The 16,419-nt window shown below is 31.6% G+C and overlaps 1 protein-coding gene across 1 annotated transcript; it reads left to right on the top strand.

Annotated features, from left to right (window-relative positions):
- Positions 1–358: 358 nt before the first annotated feature.
- On the top strand, positions 359–4,382 carry LOC125814813 (protein NRT1/ PTR FAMILY 5.2-like). The gene is made up of 4 exons (XM_049494257.1): positions 359–482; positions 1,134–1,351; positions 2,271–2,845; positions 3,503–4,382. The coding sequence occupies exons 1-4, from the start codon at positions 359–361 to the stop codon at positions 4,380–4,382; spliced, it is 1,797 nt and encodes a 598-aa protein (XP_049350214.1).
- Positions 4,383–16,419: the final 12,037 nt, after the last annotated feature.

The raw sequence follows: 16,419 nt of genomic DNA, 5'->3' as shown, positions 1-16,419 counted from the left end.
AAGTGTGGTGCGCACATAACCTCTTCTATGACTAGCTCTATAATTGGACGTCGATAATATTGATGTTGCACATTCCAAACACAACATATGCATATAAATATGGACAAAACACACACATTTTTATAATTAAAAGCATATATCATGGAATATAAAACTCTTTTGCATTAGTTGTAGGAAATTATAATATATTTTAGATGCAAGGTGAAAGCAACACATTTGGAATTATGGGGACAATATGCATAGAAACTTTCAATATATAAAAGCTGGCTCAAACATGACTTTGAAATATATTTCTAGTCCTCATATTATATAAAAATACAAAAGAGACTTCCAAGACCCAAACCCCCAAAATTCTAATATGAAGACTGAAGAATTAGAGAAAAAAGGTGAAGATTATACACAAGATGGGAGTGTGGACCTCAAAGGTAGACCTGTGCTCAGATCCAATACTGGAAGATGGAGAGCTTGTTATTTCATTGTTGGTATGTTAATTTTATTAATTCACACATGCAAAATTAAGTTTCAAAATATGTATTATGCTCCTTCATGACTCACGTGAATACTTTAAATTTTGAATTCGCTTTTAAACTGGTATTTTATGGCAAATCGATCTTACTAGTTACCCTTAAATCAAGTAATTAGATGACTCATTATTGGGAAACGTCCATAAAACAACATCAAGATTTCCCTTGATCGATCTGTTTCATATATATTTATGTATATATATATATATATATATTAATTTCCATGTTGTTGTCTTTTGTCTGAAAAAGAAAATTAATATTCAAAAAGTTATTCTTACTTAAAAACGGTTGTCGATTCATTATTAAATAAATGAATAAAAATCTTATGAATAATAGATTAATATGTGTTAAATTTTCCTCTTAAAAAATTGATATTTATGATAAAGGTACTATTTTTAAAAATAAATTTATATTTTCTTATTATCTTTAACTTTTTTTCAAATAGAAAAAATCAAGAAAACATTATTTTTACCTTTTATATTCTATCCACTAACACTCATATTATTTTAATTATTATCATTACTTTTTGTGTACTGTTGCTCTTTAAATATCTGATAAGTTAGAGTAATGTTTTGTTAAAATTATGTTGAACTCCCCCAATATGTACAGGGTATGAGGCATTTGAGAGGATGGCATTCTATGGAATATCAACAAATTTGGTGATTTATCTAAGCAACAAGTTTCATGAAGGCACAGTAAAATCCTCAAACAATGTTACTAATTGGGTTGGTACTGTTTGGTTGACTCCCCTTATTGGTGCTTACATTGCTGATGCTCATCTTGGTCGTTATTGGACTTTTCTAATCTCTTCTGCTGTTTACCTTGTGGTAATTAACGCTAAACTTGTTTCATTTACATCCATTTAGGGTTGGTTTAATAGCTGGTTAGAGTTTGCAGATATAATTAGTAATTAATGTTTTTTTTAAGGTCCACTGAGAATTTTTATTTTTTTTTATAAAAGACGCCACTCTACGAGGGCAGATGCAAATAAAAAGTCAATAGCTTAATGTCAGTTTCTAAAGTTCTACCGCATAAGTTTTAGATCTATCAATGAATAATAAGCATTTCATAAGAAAACAATACTTGGAGTTTCAATCTCCAAGAAAGAAAAATAATGTTTTCTTCCGATTCTAAGAAAGAAAAATTCCGAAAAATACGTCAAGCAAATGACGAACTCCATTAAACAGATGATAGGACAGGGCTAATAAAGCAATAATCTCGGCGGAGATTATGAGTTATAAGTGAATTTATGTATTATTTTATACATGTATTAGTTATGTAGAGATAATTAGTTATCCATCTATTAGTAATTATTTCACCTTCTATCCTGCATAAAATAATACTATATAGATTTCCTCATAACTTATACATGTATCAGTTATATATGCAGATTTGTAAATTGTCAATAAAACGACGTATTTTTATATAGGAATAACTTATTTCTTATCTACCTATCAAATGTCGTATAAATTATACGAAAAATAATGCATGGATAACTTGTTTATTAACCAGCTATCAAACGATCCCTTAATTTAATTTATTACATACATACATTTTTATAACTGAATTATGCATCACCACTAAAACTCTCACATTTTTCAGTAGCGATAATATTTGTGGCAACCATATTGAGTCGCCACAGAAACCTTACATTCTGTGGCAACCTTGTGTGTTGCTACAAAAAGTTATATTTCTGGTAGTGACTAACCCTGTGCCTTGTTTTTTGACACACAATAACTACAACAGGGAATGTGTTTGGTGACACTGTCTGTTACATTGAAATCCTTGAGACCTCCAAGTTGTGGCAAAGGAATCAAAGACATAGACTGTCCTAAAAGGGCTTCATCTTTCCAAATTGGCATATTCTATTGTGCTTTATACATAATTGCTATTGGAACTGGTGGAACAAAGCCTAACATCTCAACAATGGGTGCAGATCAATTTGATGATTTTGAGCCTAAAGAGAAATTTCAAAAGCTTTCCTTTTTCAATTGGTGGATGTTTAGCATTTTTCTTGGAACTCTATTTTCCAACACTTTCCTTGTTTACTTGCAAGACAACGTTGGACCGGGCGTTGGTTATGGCCTTCCAACGGCTGGACTAGCCGTGTCTATCATGGTGTTCTTGTTAGGGACGCGTTACTATAGGCACAAAACTCCGTCAGGGAGTCCATTCACTAGGATTGCTCAAGTTGTTGTTGCTGCTGCTAGGAAGTGGAAGGTGGTTGTCCCTAATGACCCAAAGGAACTTCATGAGATGAGCTATGAAGAGTATGCTAGCTCTCCAGGCATATTCAGAATTGATCATACCAATTCTCTAAGGTGACAATATTCTGATATTTAATTTATATACATTGAAAAGATAAAAAAAAAATTAAACTATATAGGCATTAAAACATAAACGTGTCCCTTTAATTTGGTCTCATCTGACATCTATGCCCTTCAACTTTAAGTGTGCACAACTAGACACTTAAAAGTTGTATTGAGTTGAACAGATAGACACATGCATCTAAAGTGGCAATTCACATCATACGTGGCATTCTACATGACATTATGTGTGTATTATGCCACATAGCATGTGTGTATACTTATTCTATTTTGTACAAGTTTAAATGTCTATTTATGCACACCAAAAATTGGAAGGCATATATAGATATTAGGTAAGGCCAAGTTAAAGGGCATATGTATGTATTATGCCAACTCTATTATATATACACATATCAGGGCGTGAAAATAGTCACTTGCAAGAATGTAGTGCAAGGTTGCATACAATAGACCCCATGTGGTCTAGCCTTTCTCGAGTCCCCGTGCATAATGATGACCTAGAGACCAGGTTGACCTTGAGTGTATTATAACCTATCGTACCAGAAAATTTATTGTTACTTGCATGGTGATCTGATAGTGTAAAATTCTTTTACATTTAATATATATATTGGTGTATTAATTTCAAGCTAAACCTTAGATTATTAATGTATACAGACTTCTTGACAAGGCAGCAGTGAAAACAGGACATAGTTCACCATGGACACTTTGTCCAATCACTCAAGTTGAAGAAGCTAAACAAATGATAAAAATGCTACCAATACTTATAGCAACTTTCATTCCAAGCACAATGCTAGCACAAACACACACCCTCTTCATTAAGCAAGGTACAACTTTAAAGAGAGGAATTGGTCCCAATTTTGAAATTCCTCCAGCATCTCTTACCGCCTTCATAACAATCTCAATGTTAACCACAATTGTTGTCTATGATCGCTTCATTATACCTATTCTTCGTAAATACACAAAGAACCCGAGGGGGATCACATTGTTGCAAAGGCTAGGGATTGGCCTTGTGTTGCATATCATAGTCATGATTACTGCCTCATTCGTCGAAAGAAAAAGGCTTAGTGTAGCAAGAGAACATGGAATTACTGAGAAAAAACAGATTGTTCCACTACCTATTTCTGTCCTGTTTCCGCAGTTTATATTGATGGGAGTTGCTGATAACTTTGTAGAAGTTGCAAAACTTGAGTTTTTCTATGACCAAGCGCCAAATAGCATGAAAAGTCTTGGGACTGCATATGCTACAACTAGCTTGGGTGTTGGTTATTTCCTCAGTAGTTTTTTACTATCAACTGTGGCAGATGTTACAAAGAAAAATGGGCACAAAGGATGGATTTTGGACAACCTTAATGTCTCTCATTTGGACTATTACTATGCATTTTATGCTGTATTGAGCTTTATCAACTTACTCTTATTCATTGTTGTAGCAAAACTCTTTGTTTATAACACCGAGATCAACAAAGAGTTGCAGGAGGCAATGCAACCTTCACTTAGCAAGTCGATAATCGAAGAAGACAAGGCACTTGTTAAATAATCCAGTTTGTAATCCTCCTCAAACAAATACCTTTTACTAGTGTAATACAAAATTATGACACTGTAGAATCAAGGTTGGTATCTCTACATTTCATTATGGATTATTTTTCATATTTGCACTGGTAGTATGGATCGACACCAGTACCTTAATTTTGATCGAACGGACAAACTTTTGTGAAGCCAGATCATAGTAAAGACAATAGTTTATTTTTTGTTGAAGATGAAAGATATAAAAAAAAAGAAGCAAAAACAGAATGAAAGACGGTTATATATGCTATTGAAAGGTGAGAAAAATGAAGAAGAAAAAAAAAGAGGTGGATCCTTGTTAGCAGTTAGTAGACTAAAAAAAAGGGCAGAATCTAAAGGAAAATAGAAGGAGAAACAACATAGTTGATGGTAAAGGTGAGATGAGCAAAAGAGCTTAATGGTGTACTAGTTTCTGGGTACGCACGTCACGCGTGTAGCCAAGTGTATCCATTACTATAAATTTATAGTATATGACAATCGTGCTCCACATGAGTCCTTAGACATCTTATTATAATGTTTGACTTGTAAATGTTAAGTATTTATAGGATTTATGTTGCACTAAAAGTATAAATGATGGTGGATATAGAAAGATATTTTACCAATTAGTGCTACACAAATAATTGTTAGAGTAAGAGTGTTAGTTTGAAAATTAAAATAGTTATCTAATTTTATATGAATATTGATAATGAATTTTATACTTTTAGATCTCTTTATTATTAATTGGGAAACGGGTTCAAAACACACAAACTTTGACCGAAATTACTGTTACACACTTCAACTTTGTGAGGGTCCTATGACCTCCCTAACTATTTTTTAGTGTATTATTGAGGTTATTATCACCTTAGTTGGATGAGCAAGTGACCAACACTCTCGATTAGCGCGTAAGAGTGGAATTAAAGTAAAATGAACTCATTTTTATTTGCCATGTGGCAATCCCACATCATTCCTCTCTCCCCCCCCCATTAAATATCCTTATTAAATTAGGGAATATATAAATATGTCAATTTTAGTTGGATACTTCCTTTAATAAATTACACTTAATTAATAATTATCATTAATATTTCTTCTTCATCAAAAATTCAGTCGCTTCAATGTGTCGATCCCGGCAACGGAAAACTCTGCCGACGCTGACAACGAAAAACTCAATCAACAATTATCAAAAATATAATCACAACACGAGTAACTCCCTCAATTGTAGCAACTACCTCCACACAATCGAAATTGCAAATTTGCAATGAACTGGATCTACAAATTTTACCATTTTCAAATTTCGCCACCACCGAATCGTTTTCACTTCGCCATCATAAAAAAAACCTCAATCACCACCAAAATGACAAATTAATGATGACCACCGAATCGTTATCCCCAAAATTTCTTCCTCTCCAAAAATTCTCTCTCTAGAAAGTTCAAAGAAGAAGAAGAAGAAGGAGAAAAGCTAGGGTCCAAGATGGAAGGTTATTCACACCAATTCATAGGGCTTTGTGATCAAAGTATGGTAGCGCTTCATCCATGGACTCCCTTCAAAACCCCAATTTCAAAGATAGAAATCCCCAAAAGTTAAGGTTTGATTTAAAAGTCATGGGTTCCTTTCAAAAACGATTCTAATAGTTGAATTATGTTATTACAAGCATTAATTGATGATTTCCTATGATTTTCATGTTATATCCCCAAGAACCCATGAAATCCCCATATTTCTCAAAGTTGATGATATGATGTGGGTCTTTATTGATGAAAGGTGAATTACATGAATTGATGTATGAGGTGATAGATTCGCAAGAAATTATGATTAAATCCATGTCTAATGCTTGAATTCTAGATGTGTTGATTGAAAGTAGGTTTTAACCTCAAGGAGGTAAAGTAGGAGATTATGCTTGTTTTATTAAGTTTATGTAAATACTTTAATGATGCTTGGAGAGTGAAGTGTTATTCATTACGATTAGGTTGTTGTTGTGGACTAATTGAAAGGTTATTCTCATGAACTCATAATGAACGTAATGTGAAAGATTTTCTCACATAATGAAGATTATAAGGTTGAAAGGCCTTTCAAACCTAATGGAATCTAAGAGTAAAAGTGATCATGGATGGTGATAGTTGCTCACACATGGTCTAAAGAGTTATTCTAATGAATTAAGTTGGATTGGTTGTCAAGGACATATTTCCATGAGACTTGAGTCAAAGCAAAGACTTAATAACTATCTTGTGGTATTTAGTCCTAGCACCGAGTGGATATTGAAATGAGATGGAGGCTTACACATAGTTGAGTCCGGGCTTCCGAAATGGGAACTTTCACCTAGTAGAGTCCGAGTTTCCCAAGGCATGTCTCATGAGATGGAATCTTTCACCTAGTGGAGTCTGGGTTTCTAGTAGCAATCTCTGTATCCCATAACTACGTGCCCCGTAGGATGTTTAGCTAGTGGATCCAACTAAGCTAACAAATCGGTTCTAACTTTGGCAAGTAGACCAACCCTTGTCGGTGTAGGTAACACCGGGAGGGATCATGTGATAGTTCACATAGTCTCATGTTGATTAAGGTTATATTCCAACTACAACAAGATTAACAATGAACTAAGACATGCTTGAAGAAACATCTCATAGTGTTCAAATACTATGTACTAAGACATGCTTGAAGAAGCATCTCAAAGTGTTCAAGATAATAATGAACTAAGATGTGCTTAAAGAAGTATCTCGAAATGTTCAATGAAATGAGGAACTAAGATGTGCTTGAGAAGTACCTCATAGGGTTAGAGAGTTTCAAGAGATGATGAATATGAATGATGGCCTAAAGAGGTTTACTTAGCACGGGTGAGATTTATGGGGTCTTATTCATGGATTGCACGAGTATACCTTGAGGGTAGTTAAGAAGTGCTTCTCTTATGTTATGATGATCTATGTATTGACTATGTTTATGAGTTATGTTTTCCAACTATCTCTGTGATGATGTTTAAACTTGGCATATAGCATGATTTATAATGAAATGTCTGTTTTAGCATGTTTTAAAGGTTTTTATGCATGGTTATCATACTTGGTGCATTTGTGTACTTACCCCTTTTTTTCCTATATTTTTTCCGAAGTGTAGGGTTCGGTTTTTGAAGTAATCATTCTAGTTGCTAGAGCTTGGACTTGAGTATCTTCCGAGCTAGTTGGTTAGTCCTCATGATTCAAGGACGACTTTTTCATATGTTGTAGTTTTTTTCATGTACTTTCCCTTTTCGGACATGTAGTATGGGCTAGGCCCTATTTCATTCAAGTACTCTAATAGATGGCTATATTGAGACAAGTCTAGACTTCCGCTTTATTTTATGAAAAACTTTTTAAGACTTGAAATATGATTTACTCTTATTGTTCTATTTCCTATGTTATGAGGACTAAGTGGCTTGTATGGAGTCCTTCGGGGTTCTATACACCATGTTACATCTAGGGGGTACCCCTGGGTCGTGACAAGGGGGTTGTGAGTCGTCTGAGCTCTCTCATATATCGGTGTTCAATACTACTCCCAATAATATATACTGCTGCTCAAATATTGTAAGAAAACATTACTTTTTCTTTGGTCTGAGATAATTGCTTAAACTACCCTCTTAAAAGAGGTAACTGATCTGAACTGTCTTTGAAACTCATAGTTTATTTAGAAAATGAGGTTTCTCTTTGCTTAATGTAAAAATACATTCTGGGTTGAGATAATTACTCAAAAAGGGGCCTCTCCAAGAGGTAACTACTTTATACTCAATATTTCTGAAAACACTTTTAACTTTTCTCAAAAAGTCTACTCTTTTTCTTCATGTAAAAATCAAACCTTTGGGAAATACTTAGTTCCCTTATACTCTTTCTCAAACTGTTCTTTACTTTCTCAAAACTCAGTTTAAACAATAATGTTTTATTTAAAAGATCCTTAATACGAATTCGCTAAATACTCAATATAGGATTCATGCTGAAAAATAGTTATCAACAATCAACTCAATAATTACAATTCACATTGTATGGCAATCCAATGATTTGGAATAGGAATTAAAAATCAACAACTCAAGAATTCAGAAACTCAATATCAACTCATCTCAAGAATACTGAAATCTAAGGATGAAACCCTAGATTACTCTTTTTACTGATTTCTAAGTAGATGTAGGGCGTGAGGACGAACTAGTCCAACACTATGATAGCCTTACATACTTGGGAATAGGGGTGTACATGGCCGGGTTCGTTCGGGTTTTTCAAATATCAAACCAAACCATTTGTGTCGGATTTTTAAATTTATAAACCAAACCAAACCATTAAAACTCGGGTTTTTCAACCTCGGATTTTTCGGTTTTTCGGGTTGTTTCGGGTTTTTCCGGTAAAGTATTCATACAAACATATACTTTACTTGTATTTCAAATATTTCTTTAGTCCTACCAAAATACAACTATTTAAGATGTTTCTTAAAAATATAACACAATATGATATGATTAATGACACTAAAATATCCAACAAAAATAATAATAATGAAATCGCGTAAAACAAATATTGCAAATTAACAAGTCATAATGAAAATGATCATAATTTAAAAGTACTAAATCATGCTAAAATTAAGTTAAATAAGTATTAGTTACATGACTAAATATTAAAGGAAATTAAAATTAGATTATGTATTTTAATTGTCTAAATCAATGTAAAACTAAAGAACAAATATTCAATATTATTGTCATTCTTAGTGTTGAGTTGATTTTCTTTTTGCATGAGTATTAATTTGATTTTGATTTAAGCTTTATTATAATTACCAACATATGTGGACTATAATCTTTATTGGCCTATTCATAATTCTAAGTTTCAAACTTGAAATAATATATTAAAAGATAAAAACTATGAAAAAGTATAAGAAATATTTAAAAATTATATCAAAGTAAATATTTTTATGTATAAAATAAAATTTTAAAATGATATATATAATGTCAGGTTGGTTTGGTCTTGGGTTGGTTTTTTTTAGTTAAAACCAAACCAACCCAAATATAGTCAGGTTTTTTTTTTCAAAACCAAACCAAGTCAAACCAAACCACTAGTCGGATTTTTTTTTCGGGTTGACTCGGTTTGCGATTTGGTTCGGTTTTCGGTTCGGTTTTGTACACCCCTACCTGGGAAGAACAAAGTTCTTGGTGAAATAGATGAAATTTGAAGAACGCTTGAAAACCCTAGTTTTTTCTCCTTTTGAATCCTTGCTCTAAGTCTTTGAAGTGTTAAAGAATGTAAAATAATGTTTTTAACATTGTTTAGACCTTAATTAGGTGAAAAAAGAGAGTCATGGATTAGGCTTAAAAAGGGTGGGAAAAGACTAAACTTACCTTCTTAAAAAGCTGTCAAAAACTGTCCACGGGACCATCTACGGGTCGTGGTTTGACCCACGGACCATAGATCTCATCCGTGGATTCTACATTGAGTTTTTCAGGCTCAAAAGTCCATTTACGGGTCCAAACGACGCCCAGTAGGTCCACCCGTCAATTGGGTCGTAGGATTTGGGTCCAAAAAGTTGACTCCCAGTACTCTATCGGTGACTTGACAGGATGGGTCGTCGTTCAAACCACGGCCCGTCGATTGGAATCGTCATTCACAGATTCAGAAAACTCTGGTTTGACAGTCTTTGATAAAACGGTCATAACTTTTTACTCCGATCATAAAATGAGGCAAACTTGGTGGTGTTGGAAAGAGGATTCAAAGACCTTTAATTTGGCATGTCATAGGCTACCTAATTCATTATGATCTGGGAGATATGATTGTTTGAAGTTGACCTAAGTAGAATCTTATGTCAATCGGAAATGAAGCTTTCAACTCAACTTTGTGCTAGGGTGTTCTTGTGAACTTAAGTCATATTCAAATCCATTATAACACTAAAGAAATGACCTTAACACCTATGAACAATTAAGAATCACTCGGTACGACTTTATACTCAAATGAAGAATGCTTCAAGTCTTAATTTAGAAATATTCGGGGTGTTACACACTATTTAAAATAACATATCATCAACAATTATTGTACCGAATCGACCACCAAAGTGTATAAACTAAATTTTTTTTGTGTTTAAAAATTATTCCGATAATTTATAGACCATATGATACAAATCATATTCATTATAATCATGCGGATCTTCTTCGAATAACAGTTTCATAGTAAAAAAAATAACAAAAATAATTTTTGTTCTTGAATTAGAGGTGAATTTTTTTTTTTTTTTAAAGAATAGAAAAGAACCAAAAGTATTATCAAGAATGGAGGCTTTACCTAGATACTGACAATGGAGGAGATGAGAGAGTAATTAAGAGAGAAACATATCCCATTAAGAGAAGAATATTCTTGAGATTGAGATGAATAATGGAAAGAGAAAAAAGGATCTTGTTATGAGTCCCAAAAAATAAGTAAACTAATTAAAAAAAAAACGTGTAGTGTTTTAAAAAGTGCTATCTTTGTAATTAAAAACTCAGTTTTGTAAATAAAAGAGTATATTTTATATTGTAAATTAAAGTCTTAAACTCAATATTCTTATAATTTTTCTATACGTTTAATAGCCAGCACATATACAACCTATTAGGGGTGTGTAAAACCGAACCGAAAATCGAACCAAATCGCAAACCGAGTCAAACAGAAAAAAAAACCCGACTAGTGGTTTGGTTTGACTTGGTTTGGTATTGGAAAAAAAAACCCGACTATTTTTGGGTTGGTTTTGTTTGGTTTTAACTAAAAAAACCCAACCCGACATTATATATGTACTTTTAAAATTTTATTTTATACATAAAAATATTTACTTTGATATAATTTTAAAATATTTCTTATACTATTTCATAGTTTTTATCTTTTAATATATTATTTCAAGTTTGAAACTTAGAATTCTGAATGTCCAATAAAAATTATAGTCCATAGATGTTGGTAATTATAATAAAGCTTAAATCAAAATCAAATTAATACTAATGCAAAAAGAAAATCAATTCAACACTAAGAATGCCAATAATATTGAATATTTGTTCTTTAGTTTGACATTGGTTTAGACAATTAAAATACAAAATCTAATTTTATTTTTTCTTGAATATTTAGTTATGTAACTAATAATTTTTAAACTAATTTTAGCATGATTTAGTACTTTTAAATTATGATCATTTTCATTATGACTTATTTATTTGCAATATTTTTATGCGATTTCATTATTATTATTATTATTATTATTGTTGTTGTTGTTGTTGGATATTTTAGTGTCATTAATCATATCATATTTTGTGTTATTTTCTTAAGAAACACCTTAAATAGTTGTATTTTGGTAGGGCTAAAGAAATATTTGAAGTACAAGTAAATTATATAATTGTATGAATACTTTACTGAAAAAACCCAGAAAATCTGAAAAACCCAAAAAAACCCGAAGTTGAAAAACCCGAGTTTTATTGGTTTGGTTTGGTTTATAAAATTAAAAATCCGACACAAATGATTTAGTTTGTTCTATGAAAAACCCGAACCAATCCGACCATGTACAGTTGTACACCCCTACATCCTATTCTCATAGAAAGTCTACTTTCACACTCAAGGATAGTCTCGACCTACTTTCTTCTATCTTTACTACAATTCTCATACAATTTTAGTATTAAGATATTTGACATTTTCTTAAAGTTGAACAATCTTATATATGTGAACAATGATATTTTGAGATATTGGTTATGTATTTACACGTGTCTTATTTTCGGAGCAGTTCTTGTATATATGTATTCGACATAATAATATATATAGTGATCTAGTAAGAGTAGGAAATAAAAAACTTAAAAGGCACAAATGAATATGAAGTTTAGTTTGTTTTACGTTAAATGAAAATACAAGAAATAGTTAATTATCCAGTCTCACCATTTATTATATTAGATAGTAAATAATAGTTAACATAAAGAGATGACATTTTATATATTCTCACTCCATATGATATGAGTAATATATAGGTCATATTTATTTATTAACTCAAAGAGCTATGTATTAGAAGGTGTTGTGATTGTTGCTAAACTAAACACCCCCGTAGTTGTTGCGATAACTAGACCACCCACACCCTGAGCGATGGTTCCAATAATCATGATGGGAGCTTGAAGGGTTCCTGAGTTGGGAAACAAAGAACATTCAGCAATTGGGAGACCAACCTTAGCAACACATGTATTTCCAGATAAAATACTTGTATTGGTGTTCAATGAAACACTAAATATTCCACGGCTAAATAATATTAAATGAAAGAGTTATAACTTGCAACATTATTTCCCTCACATCCTGAGTTAGGTTGAAGATGATCAACTTGAAGATTGGGACCACATAAATTAATGTCGTATCATTTGACTTGGCATGATGTTGAAGAACAAAAAACAAGACTTTTCAAATTAAACAATCCTTAAATTGTGAATCATTTCATTAAAGGTAAAAAAAAAATTAAACGTTAAATTTTTTTTAATTATAATATGAAAGTTGTCATTGATATCATAGTTGAATTTAAAGGCCGTTTAGTCCAATGATCCTTTATTACGTTTGCGAGAGGACCTCAGTTCGCAAAGAAGAATAAATTTGGGTTCTCGCATTCTCGCCATATGAAAAGACAACATTTCATATGTTGCCATCATATTCCCATAAAAAAATGTCATTATTCTTGTGACAGTTCGACATTATACTTCAATAATACCTAAAGCATTTTTGAGATATTACAATTGTTTGTAATTGAGATAATGGTAATAAACCAATCACATCACCTTACAATTAAAGTATAGACAAATTAAAACATATGAAGTAATTAAACACAAAAGAATAGTCAATGAATGACACTTTTTGTATATATATATATATATATATATATATATATATGGCGTTAGAAAAATAAATGTATTAGTGGTGGTCCTCAAAGCCTAATTTGGCAGGGCTACATGTGAAGATCTTGATTAGAGACATGTAAATGTAATCTCCATGGTCCTAACTCCTAATTTAGGTCTGGTAAATGAGAATGTGAAAAAGTAAAATACCCATATCAAGTAAACTATTTTAAATGTGTTAGAATCTCTTTTCATTCAATTGTTAGACATTATCTATGTTTAAACAATATGTAAAGTTTGCACGACACAATGACGAAGTTGGAAATTTTATTTTACTCTAAAGATTTTTTTTCATTTAGAAAAATGACCTCAAACATGTTATGCTTCCTATAGGCTATTAAATAATGAAATATCACTATTTATATATATTTTTACAAACATAAGGATTGTCCTATACATTCTTTAGAATAATTTGATGATATATATTGGATTGCTTGATTCCCTTTCTTTTGATCTGCTAATGCTAATGTAGCTCTAGCAAACCCAATGGATAAAATATCTTTCCAAAAAATAACACCAAACTTTATTGTTCATATATCTTATATTATTTTTATGTGTATGGATGTGAATACAATATGCATGGGCCATGGCGTGATAATTTTTTTAAATCAGTGATGGTCTTCAAAGCATAGTTTGGCAAGCTATACTATGACACTTTGCTAAAATTTAGTTTTAGTGATAATTAATTAATGGTAAGTCAATATAATAGCTTAATTATCACTGAATATGTATTTTTAAAGGCAATTAGCAGTACTCTTTGTAAATGTCCATGAAGTCTATAGCGATATTGGATGAAATGACGATTAAAAGGCTATTTATAATTATCAATTTTTTTAATATGTATAATTATTGCCGCTAAAAGCTATTTTTATTTTAGTGCAAGTTACATATGTGAAGACCTTAAATAGAGAAATTAAATCTAATGGTCCTAATTTAGGTCGGGTAAGTGAGAATTTGTTGAAGTAAAAACTTATATTAATTAAAGTAATTTTAAGGTGTTAAAATCTCTTTTCATTCAATTATCTAAGCCATTAAATAAGATATATTATTGTTTTTAATAATATTACTGTTATAATGAATGGTGAAAACTTTGTAAAATTAACTTATGCACACCCAGTTTCTCTTGATACTTTTTGATAAAGTAAAATGCCAAGAAATGTATTTGATTAATTTTTATGTCAATCTGATATGAAAAGATCACCTTAATTAGTAATTAAGCATAAACACAGGGACCATCAGGTTTACATGAATTTATGTCTTATTTTTGAAATTATATATAATAGTATTATATTTTTAAAAATATTTATATATAGATGTGTGAGCTCACACTCAGGTATCATATAATGCAATAATGATTGGATTTACCTCTCTAAGTGAGGTTATAAATTTGAATCTTATATCTATCTTATTTTATTTTTCTTTTAAAATCAAAGAACACATCTCTAAGTGATTATTAGTATCACTATATATACATACAGTGGTTATTAGTAGCACTATATATACTTCATCGGAAAAAAAATTGTTATATATATATAATTAAAAAACAGAAACAAACAAGGATATATAAATACAGTGTTATCTATTGATGATACAAAAGTAAGCGTGGCTCAGTTGGGCAATCCTAATTCCTGAGTGAGGGTCGCGAGTTTGAATCCCCAGACAGCTTTATTTTTCATATACATTAGGAGCTTCAAATTGTTTGATATATTTTCTTTTTCTTCTTTTGCTTTTTATTTTTTGGGAAAAGGGTCTGAAAAATATTTTAACTTTGGTCGAAATTGTTGTTACGATACCAAACTTTGGAAAGGACCTTTTACCCCCCCTGTATATTTAATAGTGTATTTTAAAGGTATATAATGCCTACATGGACATCATAAATATTGCATCATTTTAAATAGTAATGTGTCCACATAGACACATACATACCTTTAAAATACACTATTAAATAGTGCAGGGGGTAAAAGGTCCTTCATAAAATTTGGTATCGTAATAGCAATTTCGGCCAAAGTTGGAATATTTTTCAGACCATTTTCCCTTAGTTTTTCTTCTCTTGATAAAAAATGTTCAACACTATTATTTTTAATGAAATTATTTTCAAAATGAAAATTTAAGTTAGTATATTTTTTTTATTTTACTTTTTGAAAAAGATATATAATAGTATACGTGAATTGTTTATAGGCAAAAGGCATAAATTACCCCCTAAACGTATACCCAAAAGTCATTTACACACTTTAACTAATGGGGTGACCTATTACACACCTTAAGTACATAAAAATATATTTATTTCCCCCTTCCGTCACCCAACCCAGGACATTATGTCTAGAGTGAAAGCCACTCGCCTCCTAGTTAAGCCACGTAATAAAAGACCCCAATCCGATTCATTTGACCCAAACCCGTTTCTTTTGACCCAAACCCGTTTCTTTTCACCTAAACCCGATTTTTTTCACCCAAATCCATTTTATTTTACCCTAGTCCATTTATTTCACCCACCCGTTTACTTTCTCTAAGAACACCCAAACCTAATCGAAAAAATTCATCTGTAAATCCTAATTTTAGCTAAAAATTTCTTCGATTTTGTGGTGTTTTTGAAGCATCCTTGTAGTTATATTTGAAGAACATTGTCGATCGAGGCGTTCATCGTTTGGTGGAAGCAAATCGGTGGTTACTAGGGTTTGGTGGGTACAATCGAGGCGTTCATCGTTCATAAGTTGTTGTCATCTCCATATTTGAAAGGTCAGTCAAACATTTCTAGGGTTACTTCTAGTTCATACTTTTTAGCTTAGGGTTATTTCGTCTTTTTTTTTTTCAAGTTTACTGTATGTCGTCTTTCATTCACATGATTCCCCGTTGTTGTTGTATGAATTTTGTTGTTGTATATGTTTTGTCGTTGTTGTTGAGGGTTAACTGATAACATTATTTTCAGGTTAAAATGTCTTTTGAATTGATTACTTTGAGATTTTACCACGGTGGTGTTATTAAGATTGGAAAAAAGGAATACAAGGGGAAACCATATCATGGTGGAGGAGTTTATGAGTTTTTAGATGTTGATATAGATAGGTTATCTTATTTTGAATTGAGGGATTGTCTGAAAGAGTTGAGGTATGAACCTGGACAATGTGTGTTTTCCTAGAAGTACTACTATGTTAGAAATCAAATCTGACTATGATACTACTTTAATTGCCG

The sequence above is a fragment of the Solanum verrucosum genome, unplaced genomic scaffold (assembly GCF_900185275.1).
Source record: "Solanum verrucosum unplaced genomic scaffold, falcon-dt-bn FXZP01000351.1, whole genome shotgun sequence".
NCBI classification, from domain to species: Eukaryota; Viridiplantae; Streptophyta; class Magnoliopsida; order Solanales; family Solanaceae; genus Solanum; species Solanum verrucosum.
This window is presented reverse-complemented; position numbering and strand designations above follow the sequence as displayed.